This window comes from Acyrthosiphon pisum, chromosome X, assembly GCF_005508785.2.
Source record: "Acyrthosiphon pisum isolate AL4f chromosome X, pea_aphid_22Mar2018_4r6ur, whole genome shotgun sequence".
Taxonomy (NCBI): Eukaryota; Metazoa; Arthropoda; class Insecta; order Hemiptera; family Aphididae; genus Acyrthosiphon; species Acyrthosiphon pisum.
In genome coordinates, this window is record NC_042493.1 from 79,773,733 (window position 1) to 79,789,619 (window position 15,887).

The window sequence follows — 15,887 nt, forward strand, 5'->3', positions numbered from 1 at the left end:
GAAGTTGAAAATCGAAGCATTATTTCGACTACTTATCGTGTACATAAACACAAAAAAAAAATTAAAAAATAAAAAAATTTTAAAAAAACACACATCATTGTAAAATCAATACATTCATCGTTCCACTCAGAATCTAAAATTATGATATTATTGATGAATTTCTTATTATTAATCATCCGTGTATACACAAACATACGTCATATATGACTATTGAGTATTGACTATTGAGCATAACACTATGTCACTATACTTTACCAACAACGAAAAAAGATTTCATACCTTACGAAATTTTGGATGCCGTATATCAATCAAAATAGACATTTGATCGTACACAGTCAGTTAGTTGTGTATTGTCATTATCTCGACCGACTCAATCTGACAACGGAGAAAAAAAACGATTTCGTGTGAACGACAATATACGGTGAAATAAATTCTATTTTTATAGCAGTATCATAAATGACCATGTTAAACATTTTCGTTAAATAATATTATGAAATTTTCTTTCATTCTGTTCTATTCTGCCCAATGGATAGGTCCATGGGTAAAAAGGGATTTTCCCTGTGGGGCCCCCGTCTATGTTTATGTTGGAGGGCCCACTCGGGTATATTAATTATTATTACTGTTATTTTTAACAATATAATAATACCACAAGTCAAGAATTTACTTACGGATCTTTAACATAGTATTTTAAATTTTTATCGTTAATCTAAGACCGAAATACTCTCGTATGTTTCCCTAACAAAATATTGAGTTTTCGCAATTTATTTTTGGCCGATATTTAGTACGGAATTTGTACAAATTTTTTTTCGAAGTTATACAATAATTTGTGTGGGGGGCTATAGAAACGTTTCTCCACCTCCCTTATTCCAAAACTACTTATTTATATGAAACTTCTATGCAGATATTTAGTTCGGAATTCGTACGACCTTACGCGAAATTTTTCAAAACTCCCTTACAACCGAAAAAAGCATTTTCCTCATATGCCGTGTCCCCAGCCCCACATCAAACTAAAATTACGGTTTCGCACGAAATATTTTATTTATAGTTATAGGTGTTAGATTGAATAAGTATCTATTGCGAGAGAAGCGACCAAATTTTTTTTCAGTTTGGGTCCCCTTCAAATATTTCCCTGTGACATAAATACTACCTATCCACCTCTGATTCTGCCGTTGGAAAATGAATTAATGTTGTAATTAATTTTAATAGGGAAGACTTAATGGTCTAGCTATGCTCTCGATCAACAAAAACGATTCAATAACTCCTGATGAAGTGTTGGTTGAACTATCCAATAAAAAAAGGATACTATAATTTTTATTATAAATAATTAATAATATAATATATATAATATTCTGTTCATACTATGTGCATATTAAATAGTACCTATTTAACTGCCATGAGTTATGTAAATCTTTGTATTTGTTTTGTTATTTTGCCTATTAATATTAATTATAAGTGTAATGTGTATGATTGTTAGGAAAATGGGTAGTTTTAAAGAGAAGGTTTTATAGTGTTGGTTATTTTTTTGAAAAAAAAAAATTTTTTTGAACCCCCCCCCCCCCCCCCCCCCAGAACAAATTTTAATGTACGCCACTGCCCCTATTTATCCATAATAATATCTATATTTATCTATACAATTTCATTATTATAGAATTTTATTGTTATTGAGTTAATTTTATGTGTGGAAAGCTTTAATAAATATTTAGGAATAATAAAAAAATAACACTAAAAGTGTATTTATATTTTAATAACAATTTATACACTGGTCACTGGGTAACGGGCCCTCACATTATATTTTTAGACTTTTTAAAAAAAATCACCATCATTGGTGCATCATACATGCCTAACCTCAGAGTCCCATGTATGGGGCATACATTGACTTTGTCCCTCCCCCCAAGTTATTTTTTACAATGATTAAGGCGTGTACCCATGAATTTTTTTAGGACTACAACACTGAATATGTAGGTATACTTATAAGTTAAAACACATGCATAGGTACTTTGTACTTATCATAAAAAAAATAATATAAAATAAATGATTTTCAAACATTAACGTTAATATTATTTTGTTTGATAATTTTTATCACATTTTGAAATAGCATAAAATTATGTTAGTGGTTCTTTTAAAAGATTAGTTACCTACATTCATTAATAATTTGTATTATTTGACGTATCAATCATTCGAAATATTATTATATTTTAAATATTGTATCTATAACTAAATCTTGTGAAATCGAATCCTAATAATAATAATAGGTAATAGTTAATTTTTATACTATCTTCAAAATATTATTAGGAAACGTAAAATTTTATTTCGGGGATATAATATAATATAAAACAAAATATTATTGTTAATGTTTGAAAATATAATATAAATACATATATATTTGAAAAAGGTCATTAAACCCCCCACCCCCCCAAAAAAATGCTTCGATTTTCTACTTAAGCCTCTTTTCTTATAGAAAACTAGAAAAGTTAATCTAGTTGGTATTTTGTTTGTCATAACACAAAAGTAAAAATGCTGGGTAGTTTTTAAGAGCATCATGAAAAACAAAAAAAATTAATTTTTACGCAAAACCAATTTTCGATAAAATCTTTATGTTTTTTTTTTTGTTGTAATTCTGAAATAAATAACTGTATATAGAAACTTTTATTTAATTTCACCATTTTACAAGAAATTTCAAAATATATTGATTTTTTTTGAGCTATTTATATTTTGAGACGTGAACATTTTTTTAAAAATTATTGTCGATAAATAATTTTCTCGCTTGGTCAAATTTAGCATTAATCCACAGACCACAATACATTTTTTTTATAAGTGTCTAAAGTTATAACTGATAAAATTAATTGACACAATAAGGTTCCTTATACGTGGATATAATATCCAAGAAAAATTAAAATAAAAGTTCACCGGAAAGTCACATTCATTTTTTATGGGCGTTTGAAATTTAAATTGTTACAATATGGCTATTCTACAACTGTAAAATAACAATTTCTCCTCAAACGATTTTTAATATTTTGTTGTAATACAAAAACAAATATAACTTTTAGTTTTTACTATGAATATAAATAAAATAATTTTTACTGGATCTAAAATATTGAACATTTAATACAAGGTTCCTCAGTTTTTAAAATATTTTGACATATTGAATGTATATTATACGTACGGGTTTTTTTAAAAGCGTTTTAAGTTTAGATTTTTAGTCAAAATTAGTCAATATCATGAATATTTTCGAATAATGTTGTGGTTAAACGTTTATAAAATGTTCAATTTTTATAGCTAGAAATTGGAAATTTAAAACAAGATTACTCATAAGTGGGTAATATTTTATATTGTAACCAAAAATCTAAAAAAAATCTGTAAGTGAGCACAGTCTTATGAGCGTTTTAACTTTTAACGATATTTAATATTCAGTGGTAAATCATCGAATTCCTATAGGTATTATACCATTAATTGATCTTTTATATTCATTTGTACTTTCAAAACCAATAACATTAAAATCTTGAAATATTTATAATTTTTCATATAATATGGTAAAATTTTCAAACTGTGTTAACTCTTTTTGAGCTTTTTATAGCCATGATATTTTTTTCAAATGTTGTAAATTATTTTTTTAGAAATGCATAAAAGTTTTCTTTTTGATACCTAAAATTATACATTTTAACAGAAAGTTAGCAACAAGTTTTTCTACCTCTATCAAAAAGAAAAGGTTCACCGGAAAATTACACTATATTATAATAGCAATGAGATATTTTTGATTTTTCTTAATATTTTAAGGTTGTATTATATAATATGCAAAAGTTTTCAGAGTCCTTACTTAAGGCCTCTAACTTTAAAGGCGGGGCTTATAGGTACTGGATAAAATCAAAGACACAAACCTAAATACGTCACTGGGTATAGGTGGGTATAAGTTATTGTTCATTGCCACACATAGAAAAATTTTAATTCAGCGCCACTGCTCGAATGGGTAAAAGTAAAACCGCGTGCAATCATTATTTTAATAATATATTACCTATGCTGTTTGAAATTTGAAGCTAAGTACCTATAATAATAGTTCCTTTTCCCAAATTTGTTGTGATTCAATAGACATAAGACATAACTACATAAGTTTAAAGTTATTTAAAAAATGCTCTTAACGTTACACCATATTAGTATATTACCATAATACCATATATAGCTTAAAATTAACTTATTTTTCTAAAATATGTAAAACTATGTACGTACCTACAACTTACCTATTAAAACTAGTTTAAAATGATACATAACAATTTTATAAATAAAATTAAAATAGATATCTTAATACTTAATCAACAATTTAACTTTTAAAATTCTAAACAATAATAGGCAATTGTTTTAATTATAAATTATTTATGAACACTGAACAGTTAAGTATATGTAAGTAGTAGGTATATTGAAAAATATAATATTAATTTGCATAGTTTATAAATTATAATATATAGTTCTATTACATTTATTTTTATTTTGCTCATGGTAATATATTAATATGATTCAGTGGTGCTGAAGTCCATTAAGCCCGATTAAGGACTTAAGTTAAGGTTCGGGCCGTAACTATGGCTCTTTTTTAAAAAGTCTACCGACCACACTTTATTTGCATCATAACTTTGTTATGAGTAGGTAAATGTATATTAAGGATACTTCGATCTATATTAAATAAATTAAGATATTGTAACATAGTTGAATTCTTGAGGTATATTTTGTAACTTGTGCAGTAATTTTACACCTTATACCTACCTATTAATTAGTTTTTTTAGTAGGTATTTAAAAATAATTCCGTATTTCCATGTTCTTAAAATTAACCATTTGGTATAAATGTCAAAGGTCAATGGACTTTTGAAGTTGGATTCCAGTTTCAACTAATTGTGTGTAATATACATTATTTCTGTAATTAAAAGATTAATAAATCCAATAATATCAATCAAAAATTAAATTAAATTTTATAAATATTTCTAAAAATAAAAAATTTTATGGTTCTTTAAGAAAAGTTGATACCTATTCATATTCACCGCCGTTATTCTTATTTTTGAACATTCTCTCTCTCTCTTTATGTCTTGTCAGTTATCCTTATCAACAGGGCTAGGATTTATATGCAACAGCACGTTTTTTTGCTACTTCTGATTATTGATTTTGTCAGTAACGTCCATGAATCACCTCATGATGAGATAAATGGTGGTATTTTTATTTTGCATGTTTTTGCATATTTTGGATAAAATCCATATTATTGCATATATTGAAAAAAATCAATATTATTGCGTATTTCGATTATAAGAATACATAAATGCATGTTATATAGTATATTTCGTAAAACTTGGTTTTTTTTTCAAATATAAATTTTATTTCATGTAACACGCGCGTAGTTAATGTGAATTATACATTTTGTTTCTAAATTATTTTATGTTATTTTATTTCTAAATAATATTATTTTAAGACAAACAGCCTATCATTGATGTATTTTAATAAATAAATATTTTTTTTGTAACTATATTTTAGTGTTTATCTTATAAAAAATTAAATGCATATTCTTGCATATTTTGGTATATAAAATGCATATTTTACAATTTTTTATTGCATATAAACCCTAGCCCTGCTTATCAACAATTTCATTATTTCCTTATTATCACAATACAGTAAGATCCTGATAGTCCAAATAATGAGACCCAGGGTGATCAGATTAAGAGGGTTTGACTAAATCAAAGAGGAATTAAGTATTTATAAATATGTAAAAGTATATGTATGTATAATTCATTTATAATTTATAAATGCTTTTAGAGGTTTCTCATTTCATATACATTGTGAGTTTCTAAACCATGTTGGGTATTTGTATTAATTTAGTTCAATTCACAATGCCACTTTTTGTATATCAGAAAAACATAGTGAAAAGAAAGTGTCGGATTACTGAAATTGTCTGACTAACGGTCTTACTGTATTATTTAAAATATGTAAAAAAATTGAATAAGATATAATAAAAAAAAAAATAAAATACTTCGTATAAGAGAGTTAATTGTAGGTAGTGTTTAATTTTGTTTATTTACAAAAAGTCACTCAAATAAAATAATATTTTCATTTTATTCATCCTATATAAAATAATTTAAAATTCGTTTTATTCCCCATCATGTAGGGCCAAAAACATATTACATTATAATATATAATACTATTACATAGTTAATTATCGTTAAATTTGTTTTTGATTAATCCTCTACATTATTATAATGGGAAGAGAAGTATCATGGCACCATTTTTATTAACTTTGCCATAATATAAATGTATAAAAAAATTATAATAAATAAATTCATTAACATATAACCAATAAACATTAAAGATAAGTACAAATTATAAAAATATAAATTAAATAAAACCTTCTCCTTACAACTTAATACAGTACAACTTCATACTAATGTATTATTTTTAAACAATTTTAATTTAATTTAAAAATTAAGAATTGTTACAGGAATGATTACACTAAGAAATGAATAAAAATATTAAAAAAAAGCCAAAAAAAAAAAAATATTAATAATTTCTTACATATAGGAACCGAAACAGTCTTTTTTTAGATTATTTAACAATTTTTCACACCAATTCTTTGTAATAATAATGCGGGAAAAGGGTAGTATTTGATGAGTTACTTAAAAAAAGAAACAAGGGAAGATAAAAAAAAATTAATATTCGACTAGTTTATTTGTTAGTTATTTATACAGAAGTATAAAATTTATTTGGGTAAAAATTTGGCTAGAAATTATATTTTATGTACTAAGAGAATACATGTTTTTGTTTACAGTTTTATCTAATAATATTAATTCTAATTTATACAAACATTTGGTAAGAAAAAAAAATAATTGTAATAATAATTAATAAAAAATATAAATAATAATAATGAACAATTGCTGTAGTATCTACTATAAACCACTGTGTACTGTGTTTTCTTTTTGGTGATCTTGATGATTTTCAAGCACAGTATTATGACTTAAGCCACCTCCACCACCTGGACAATGTTGTTCAAATGGTTGTGATCCAACAAAACAACAATCTTCTTCACACACACTACTAGCATTCCTACTATGGTTGGTTGAATGATATCTTTTAGGCCTCCCAACATCCCAAGTAACTGTAGCTGTGGCTGTTTGTTGATGCTGTTGAAGTCTTCTTCTTTTAGCTGTTGTTCTAGTAATTTTACCCACCTCTGTCACCTGTGATGATGGAAGTGATGTTAAACATGAAGACGTTAAATTATACGCAGCAGCTGACTTCTTAGTTTTGCTTGCAGTCGTTGTCTTTTTTTGATTCAATGCTGCAGGGGAACTTCTGCCAGAGGTTGACAATAATTTCATGCGATTATTACGTGTTGATATAACACATTTCAATTTACCTGTACTAGACTGTTGCTGGACAACATTCTCTTTTTGTTGTTCAGAGGATGATGGAGTTTGGTTTTGACAATTCTGTTGTAACAACTGTAATTTTAATCGTTGTCGTAGACCAACACTTCCTACAGGTCTTCCACATTTTCGCTTTACAATTGTATTTGGTGTAACAGGTGTCACAGATGCAATAGGTGCAGCAGTTTTATTTTGTGCAGGTGTACGTTGCTTTCTTGGTGTTCTTACTTTTTTTACTTTAGTGGTAGCACTACTGGTATTACTACTTGCTGTTGTACCATTACTACTCACACTATTGTTACGTCGGTATGTTGGAGTTTTATTTTTTTTATTAGGGCCAGGACGACGACCTGGGCGACCTGGACGACCAGGACGACCAGGGCGCCTTGGGCGTCCTGGTCTTCGTCCTCTTCGCTTAGGCGAAGCAGCTCTTATCTTGACTTTGGATTTTTCTTTGAGTAGCTGCTGCTGCTCTAATTTTATACGTTGACGTCTGAGCCTCTGTTGTTCTGCTGCCGCTGCTCTTCGACGTTTGGCAACATCATCTCTTTCAGTATCACTATCACCATTTGCGTCTTCTACAGCTGAGTTCATGGATGATGTGGTAGGCATGATTTTTCGACGTTTTTCTTTTGGCCAACCAGTCATATTTGGCCGTTTTTTCTTTCGCTTATTTGATATCATGTCTGTACCTAAATCGGAAGACAATGTTTCACCATGATTATTTGTTAAACGTTCAGTTAAAGCCAATTCACGTTGTTGATAATACAGTTGCAGAGTTTCATCTGTTAAATTAGTACATAAAAACCTCTTGTCAGCAGTTTGTTCATACATTATTTGTAAACACATATTATCAGGTTCTCGATTACTATCAGTATTTTGAGACCAAATTTGGTCTTGATTACCTTCAAATGGTAATATTATAGCATTATTTGAGAACTGGTAGTCTTCTTTATTTATATCAAGAGTTTGTTTAGCCTCTTGGGCTATTCTACAACGGTTTTGTTCAGCTATTTCTTGTACTTTATGTAATTGTTGACACACAAATGCAGCACGTAGTCTCTCATCCCGTGCTCGCCTCCTCACTACATCCACATGTTTAGTACGCAATTTCACTCTTTCTTGATCTACAGCAGTATTTATAGAAATACGCTGTGGAGCTGGTTGTTGAGCACACAATTTAGGGGGCGGGGGAGTAGTTGAACGACGTCGACGACGACGTTTAATGATACATTTATTTTCTAATTGCCGACGATGTCTGTGATGACGGAATTCTGGCATATGTTCATTATTTGGCATGGACATCTTCAATAAACATGGTACATCCATGTCTAAAGAATTTTGGTTAGTTTCTAGACCTGCTTCTAGTTTATCAGACTCTTGATTTCCAACTTTATCAGGATTTCCAACTTTGTTAGACATGATTGCTGCTAATGTAGATGCATGTTGACGAGGCGACTTTCGCGGACTATTTGATTTTAAAACAGCCTGCAATAACTTGTTTTTTCTACCAGGAGGCCGACCTTTCTGTCGTTTTACAATAGTTGTTGATGTCGAAGGCTGATGTCTTGTACCATCAGACACTTCAACAGGAGTTTTTGGAGTTGATTTGCAAGCAGTGCCACGTCTTTGAAGAACTGATGTTTGATACTTCTTTAGTATAGAATTGGTTTTTAGTGAGGTTGAGTTAGAAGTACCATTGGTTTTACTAGAGGCTCCTCCACCGGAAATCAATCTTATTTTACGTAATGCTTCTTTAGATGTTTTTTTTTGAACATGACCAGTGAGCGCTGCTGCCGAATATTCCCAACTTGTTGGCCAATATGTGCGACCGTATAAAACTGAAGAACAATCAGAAGAGGATGACTTCAAATCAGTACATTGTCGGTATCGTTCAAAAATGTTACAACCAGCTAAGAAACCATACTCGACTAAATCAGAGTTTGATTTGTCTGGCAATGAAGACTTGTCTATTACACTTTTTTCCACTAATAAATCTTTAGAATTATCAGATATCAAAAGACGTTTTTCAGCAACAGTTTCTTCGGAATCAGATTGTTTTCTTTTACGATTATTACTTTTCTTTTTATAAGTGATACCTACAATAATACAATCATCATCTGTATCATCTTTACCACCATCTTTAACAACTTCTGGTGACGGTGCTAAATGTATATTATCTTTACCAGGATTAACATAGGAGGCTTCCTTTTCACTATTTTCTTGCTCATCGTCATAACTTTCAATACCATTACACTCAATCAGTGACTTTTGTTGTTGCTGCAAACGTTCCAAACTAATTGCTGCTGATTCTACTTCAGGACTTGATGTGCTTAAATCACAGACTTTTTTCTCTTCTGATATTTTACTAGCAGCTTGTTGCAGTGCTTTTCTATTAGCAATATGCTTCAGGTTTTTTCGTCTTGGGGGCCGACCACGAGGTCTGGGAGTAGGAGTAGTAACTGATGAAGTAGAAGAATTAGGTTGTACAGAACATGATCCAGGAACTGTTGAATGGTGCAATGGAGTAGGTACCGTGGTTGACGATATAGTCCTTGTACGCAAACTGAGGCCGGAAGAATCATACTGAACCTTGTCATAATTGGTCTGTTTATCATGTCTGTCTGCAGTAATGTGCTGTTGTCTATTTGATGAAATATCTCTTGTTCTTTTGTCAATCACCTGAGTAAAGAGGAAAAACAAAATTATTAATCCTAAGTATAAATTCAATTGTTATAATTTTACACATATTATTGTTGTTGAAGTATAGGACTGATGTTTACTTTAGTTAAGAACTATTGTACTGAAAAATGAAAATTGTTTTTGATCTTTTATAAAATTATGTTAATACTTTTTTAAATTTATTTAGTAACTTTATGAAATATGAGTGATATTGTAGTATACAAATTATACAATAACACCAGATATGCAATTTATTTAGTTGTGCAATAATGTAAGAAAGCTATATTTTATGCTAGGCATTATTTAAACCTTCTATTTCTTTAAAAGAAAAATACCTAAAAGTTATCTTTTTTTTTTTTTTTTACTACAACAACTATTTCCTTGAAAGATAACTTAAGAGAATATCAGCGCACTATTTGATTTCTCTCTTTGGCCATGTGCAACATAGACGAAACGCATTTATTTATGTTTTTGAGTAATGTATCTTAGAGTAAAAAATCACTCTTTATAAAAACGATAGTAAATAATATTTTTAAGGGTATGACAAACAAATTGATTTATCTAAATATTAACTCAAAATAATTTAAACATAATTTAAATTTACAAATTTTTTATTTTTATTTTGAAAGTTTAATATAAAATTAAATAACAATAAAATACAAAACCGATATGGCATACCCTCAAAAATATTAACCTCAATAGTTTTGTTATAGGTCATTTTACTCTAAGATTACTCAAAAATCGTAAAAAAAAAGATTTTAGGTGAAAGTTTTATCTATGTTGCGCGCGGGTCTGAGAGAAAACAAATATTACGCTGACATTCTATGACATAATAAAATAATTATATAAACAAACACAACTCTATTGTAGTCCTTCAAAAATGTTTTTCCTATATTATGAAATCGAAAAAATACAAGAAATTATCCATAGCTAATTAGTAAATAAAACCCTAGGTAAGCAAACCATCCAGAGCTCCAAAATCCTAAATTTTACTTAACGCAATATTTGTGGATAATAAAATACCATGTTAAATGTGTAAGGCCAAATATTTTACAAAAAGATAGTATATATACAAGTTAAATATATAACTAGAAACGTATAATATATAAAAATAAAATATTATATTTTCAAGATAAATATAAATATGTATGGGGTTGCCAGTAAACAAAAATTATTTTAATTGATTGACTAAATAAAAAGTTAAGGCTTAAAGAAGAAAAAGAAAAGAAAAGAAAAAGCTTAAAGCTTAAAGAACCATTACCAAAACAATTTTCATATATGTATATTAGGTGACAAATAATAGTTTATATTTATATTTAATGGCGAATACTCCATGCTTACTAAAATAACAAAATTTAACCTTTGATAACATTCATCATTGCCAAACAGATAATAATATTGTTCTTTTAATTAAAATGTTCACAGTCATGATAAAGTAATATGGTATGACACCATTTTAACGTATTTAATGGAACTTAGCACACAAATAGTGCCACTTCTTATTGTTTAGTAAATGCAGTGTATAGCTGTAACTCCACAGAATGGCACAATTCAAACGTATACGAAAACATCAATTAATAAAGGTGTGGCTCTAGTAAATCTAAAACTATTATTTTGTAATTCAATTTCAAAACAGTTTATGAATAAAATGTTTAAAAATGTAATTATGTATTAATGAATTTAAAATCTTGACATCATAACTAAAATTTTTATTTAATTTAAAAATGCGTAATATGTTTGTTTGACTCTGTTTGTTGTCTAATAATTTTTGGTTTACTAATAAATATATAGGTATACAAATTGCAAAACTGATAGAGCACTAGTAGGTATTCCATTTTTACTTAGAGCCAAATAAGGTGGGTCTCTGTGTCTGTTTTGAGAACACACTATGTACATTTTATAATGCTACCAATGTTAAAATATTTTCTGGTTGTAAAAAAAAAAATTCCCCATAAACCTATCTGTATTACATAATTATAAAAGTCATACAAAGTGCTCTAAAAACAATTTTTAATTAGCTCAACAGACCTACAGTCTATTCCATGAGAAAATTATTAGTTTTCACACTTCACAAATCATGCGGTTAGCGCATCGACAATCACATTATCACGCTAATATCGGATAGTTGGTCAGAGATGAGCAGCACTGATGAAAATTGATCGACTGACTGATTATTTTCTCGTAGAATAGACTATAGTTAAAATAATTTCAATAATAATTTATTTGTTATAAATAAAATACTAATATTTACCTCTACGACTGGAGTTGCTGTAGACAGTGGAGATTTTGTAGTTGTTATCATAATAGTGTCATCTATGCTGTGTTCTTTACCAACTGCTGAGTCTCGAGTCGAAGCTACAGAATTACTACTAGTATTGCTGTTGGAGACTACTGTTGAATTGGTAGGGTTTCGTGTTTTTGGGTGTTGAGCTGTACTATTTACCATATCTCTATACACCTCATTGAAGCAATTATCAATAACTACAACTAATTCTTTTTTAAAAAAATCAGTTGTTAAAAGTTTAGAATGTTTAGATTTTTCAGCAAATGATATTTCTCCTATACGATTGTTTGTGACTTTTTGTTCCTTGGTACATTTTTCTTGTTTTTGCTTATCATGATTCACGCCGTTTAAATTAGATTTTAGAAGTCGTAATTTAGGTGACGACCGAGCAGAAGTCAATTTTTGTTTCTTTTCCAAACGTAAATTACTTTTGTTTAAGACTACATCCTTCTCCAGTGATTGGGTTTTGTTCCCTTCATTGTTTTGAAATGTGTGGGCATTTCTAATAGAAACAAAATTTCCCATACTAAATAAATTAAGTATATTTGAATTATGATAGAACGTTTGAATTGACTACTTACTGTGGTTGATTGGTAATCGTAGGGGGAGGAGGATTTTGTCGTATCAAGTGATTTACGTCTTCCGGCGCAAGTCTGTGTAACAAAACAAGCGGCTCATATGGCATTTGATATGATTGAAGTCACAATTTTCGTTTAACATGAAGGTATCTCCTAGAAACATAATTTAACAGAAGTGTTACAAATAAGACATCTAACAGAAACCCTAACACTAGTACAGAGATGAATAATACATCTATTGTAATAATATTATGTCAATGATAACTAGGACCAGTTTAATTCTAGAAAATCGAAAATTTGAGTTCGAGCGAAAACCTGTAGCGAAAAAAGCGATTAAATTATGAACGCGGCAAAAGACCAGACACTTGCTTGGAGTGATTCATCAACTAGGGCACCTATTGCAGGTGGATCGTATCAGTTATGTGAAAAACACGACGTTGGACTTACGAGTAAGGTACCGCTGGAAGGTGGCTCGGAGACGTCGGAAAACGCGGTCGGTTTGACGGTACAGTCACCGGTCGTTCGGACAAAGACGTCTACGGACTAAAACTCTATCTTCGTGTCACCCACTGGTGGCGCAAACGTGGCGTCGCTTATGTAGGCGCGGGATCGTCGTGGCGGCCGCGATTACGACGAACTACGAGTACAACCGTGACCCGTCGCGGTATGGCAGCAGCGGATGAAATGGTGGCGGCGGCGGCGATGGCAGCTGCCGCCATAATCGATAGGCACAAAGACGACGGCACCAAACGTCGTCGGTTCTCGGAACGGCGCGCGCCCGAGGTATTTGTTCGATTTCGACGCCTATGACAACCGCGTCGTCACCGATCCGGAACAATAGGCTACGGGCGACGACTGTACGTTTTACGGTATGGCGGCGGTTGTGCCTAGCACCTATGGTTTTTTGTACACACGCGCGCACGGAATGCGGACGGACAAGGTTCGCGGTCGACAGAAACGCGTCCCCGGTTGTCGTGTCGGCGGACGGTGGGCGACAAACCAAGTGTGTGCTAGTGCTGCGTTCGATGATTTAACGTCACACACGGCACCTCGACGACTGACGGTATCGAAAATTAACGCCGAAAAACACGACGATAATAATTACACCGATAACGCGATAATAATAATAATAATTCGTCTAAAAATAATAATAATAATAATAATAATAATAATAGTAATAATAGCTGCGGCAGTCGAGACGACGTGAAGGTAAGTACACGACGACGCGCACTCGATACTTGATGGTAATAATAATAGTAATAATAGTAATAATAATAATAATAACAAATACACTCGGCGGCGGCGGCGACTACTACGACAACGATGGGGAGCAGCGGCAGCGGTGTGCTGACGAACGGGCAGCGCCGCTGCGGTGATATCCGTCGGCGGGGAAAGGGGTTGGGGTGGTGTAATAAGGTAATACCAAAACAACGCCGACGACCGTTGTGGACGCGTTGTCGATGGACTGGCGGGTGAGCGGCCGACGGCGCACGCGAGCGACAGTGCGGCGTGCGTGCGTGCGTGCTATCGTGCGTGTGTTTGTGCGTGCGTGAATGCGTGCGCGCGTGTGTACGGTGATGGCGGGGTGGTCGGTGGTGACGGGGACGAGAGCGGTGGAAAGTGCTGCGTACGGGCCGCCGGCTCAGCCGTCCGGACTCTGGATTGTTGGCCGCCGCCGTTGCTGGCGCAACCGCCGGTCGACGGGCGCGCGCGCATCGAGCACAACACACGACGCGCGCACGCACCGAAACGCACACGGACGGGCGACACAATCCATATAACATGCCGCGGCGGAACGAAAATACGAAATCGCGTTGAACAAAAAAAATAAAATATATATACGTACATACGTTAAACCTTTCCATGAGTTGGTTTCTAGTTTTTTTTTCTCTTCTTTCACTTCCCGTCCGCCCGCCCGTCGTTGGTGTTAAATATTATATATATATTTATTTTTTTCATTCGGCTTACAACGTTCCACACAATATTACGTGCCCAAACGGCCAAACCCACTATATAATATTATTATACGCGTAATATTATTACAATAATAATAATATTGTAAAATATCGGTATGCGCACTCGCCGGTTCTATAGCAGTAACGTTTGTGACGAGGATATTTTTATTTTATTATTTATCATAACGACAATTGTCAGTAATACCAAAAATCGCGATCGTTATTTTTATCGAAAACACCACATGGATTAACAACGATGTCTTATTAGCATCGTGAATAATATTAATTAGCGGACTGTGATTTAAAATTAATCGTCGTATAATAGCCGGCGTCGGTTAATTATAGATATCGTCCGCTCCACAAGTTTCGATGGATCAGGGAATTCCAAACAAACGAATAGGAATTTCGACGATTTCCAAACGTGTGTGTACACGGTACGCGTTGTCGATGTATAATAAACGGCAATAATTATTTTTGTTAACGACGGTCGTAAAATATTATTGTGTCGTCAACACGACCATAAACGTAATAGAAATAATATTACTTTTTCGGCTCGCGTCCGATTTTCCCATGCGACGTTACGCCATGCGCCGCCGCCACGATATCCTCATACGCGTATATAATATTGTAATATATATATATATATATATATATATGTGTGTGTACACAAACTATAACACGGTTACGTTGACGATATAACGATTTATTATGACGAGTACCTAGTGTGCGAGACGCATAGCGATTGTTAACGTCCGTCCAAGTGCGTTCGGCAGCGTAGTCGGCGTTACTGCACTACTGCGTAGTATTATAATATTATTATTTATTATTATTTGTGCCGGTGGATGACGGTAAAACGCCATGCCATGCCATACGGTGTGCGATTATTATTATAGAGGTCGATTTACAAACGAACAACGACGCGTATTACTCACATTATGATGCCACGTCGTGTCGATTTTCGTGAAAAAAAAATGTGACAGAGACGCATATCCTTATTTTT

The 15,887-nt window shown here is 31.9% G+C and overlaps 1 protein-coding gene across 2 annotated transcripts; it reads right to left on the reverse strand.

The window, feature by feature from the left end:
• Positions 1-6,094: 6,094 nt before the first annotated feature.
• LOC100569330 lies at positions 6,095-15,404 on the reverse strand. Of its 2 annotated transcripts, none has more exons than XM_016802200.2 (4): positions 14,779-15,404; positions 12,936-13,085; positions 12,322-12,856; positions 6,095-10,070 (listed from the first exon to the last, which is right to left on the reverse strand). In XM_016802200.2, exons 2-4 carry the CDS (start codon positions 13,037-13,039, stop codon positions 6,909-6,911), a joined length of 3,801 nt encoding a protein of 1,266 aa, XP_016657689.1. In that variant the 5' UTR covers positions 13,040-13,085; positions 14,779-15,404; the 3' UTR covers positions 6,095-6,908. The 2 variants fall into 2 exon arrangements, with proteins under 2 accessions (XP_016657689.1, XP_003242640.1); XM_003242592.4 differs by lacking the exon at positions 14,779-15,404 and adding an exon at positions 13,380-14,736.
• Positions 15,405-15,887: the final 483 nt, after the last annotated feature.

Excerpts from the sequence above, each read along its gene's own strand:
- LOC100569330 (XM_016802200.2), bottom strand. The coding sequence starts at position 13,039 with ATGCCATATGAGCCGCTTGTTTTGTTACACAGACTTGCGCCGGAAGAC. Across the intron at positions 12,857-12,935 it reads ACGATTACCAATCAACCACA|AAATGCCCACACATTTCAAA; the intron begins GTAAGTAGTCAA and ends TGTTTCTATTAG. Across the intron at positions 10,071-12,321 it reads CAGCAACTCCAGTCGTAGAG|GTGATTGACAAAAGAACAAG; the intron begins GTAAATATTAGT and ends CTCTTTACTCAG.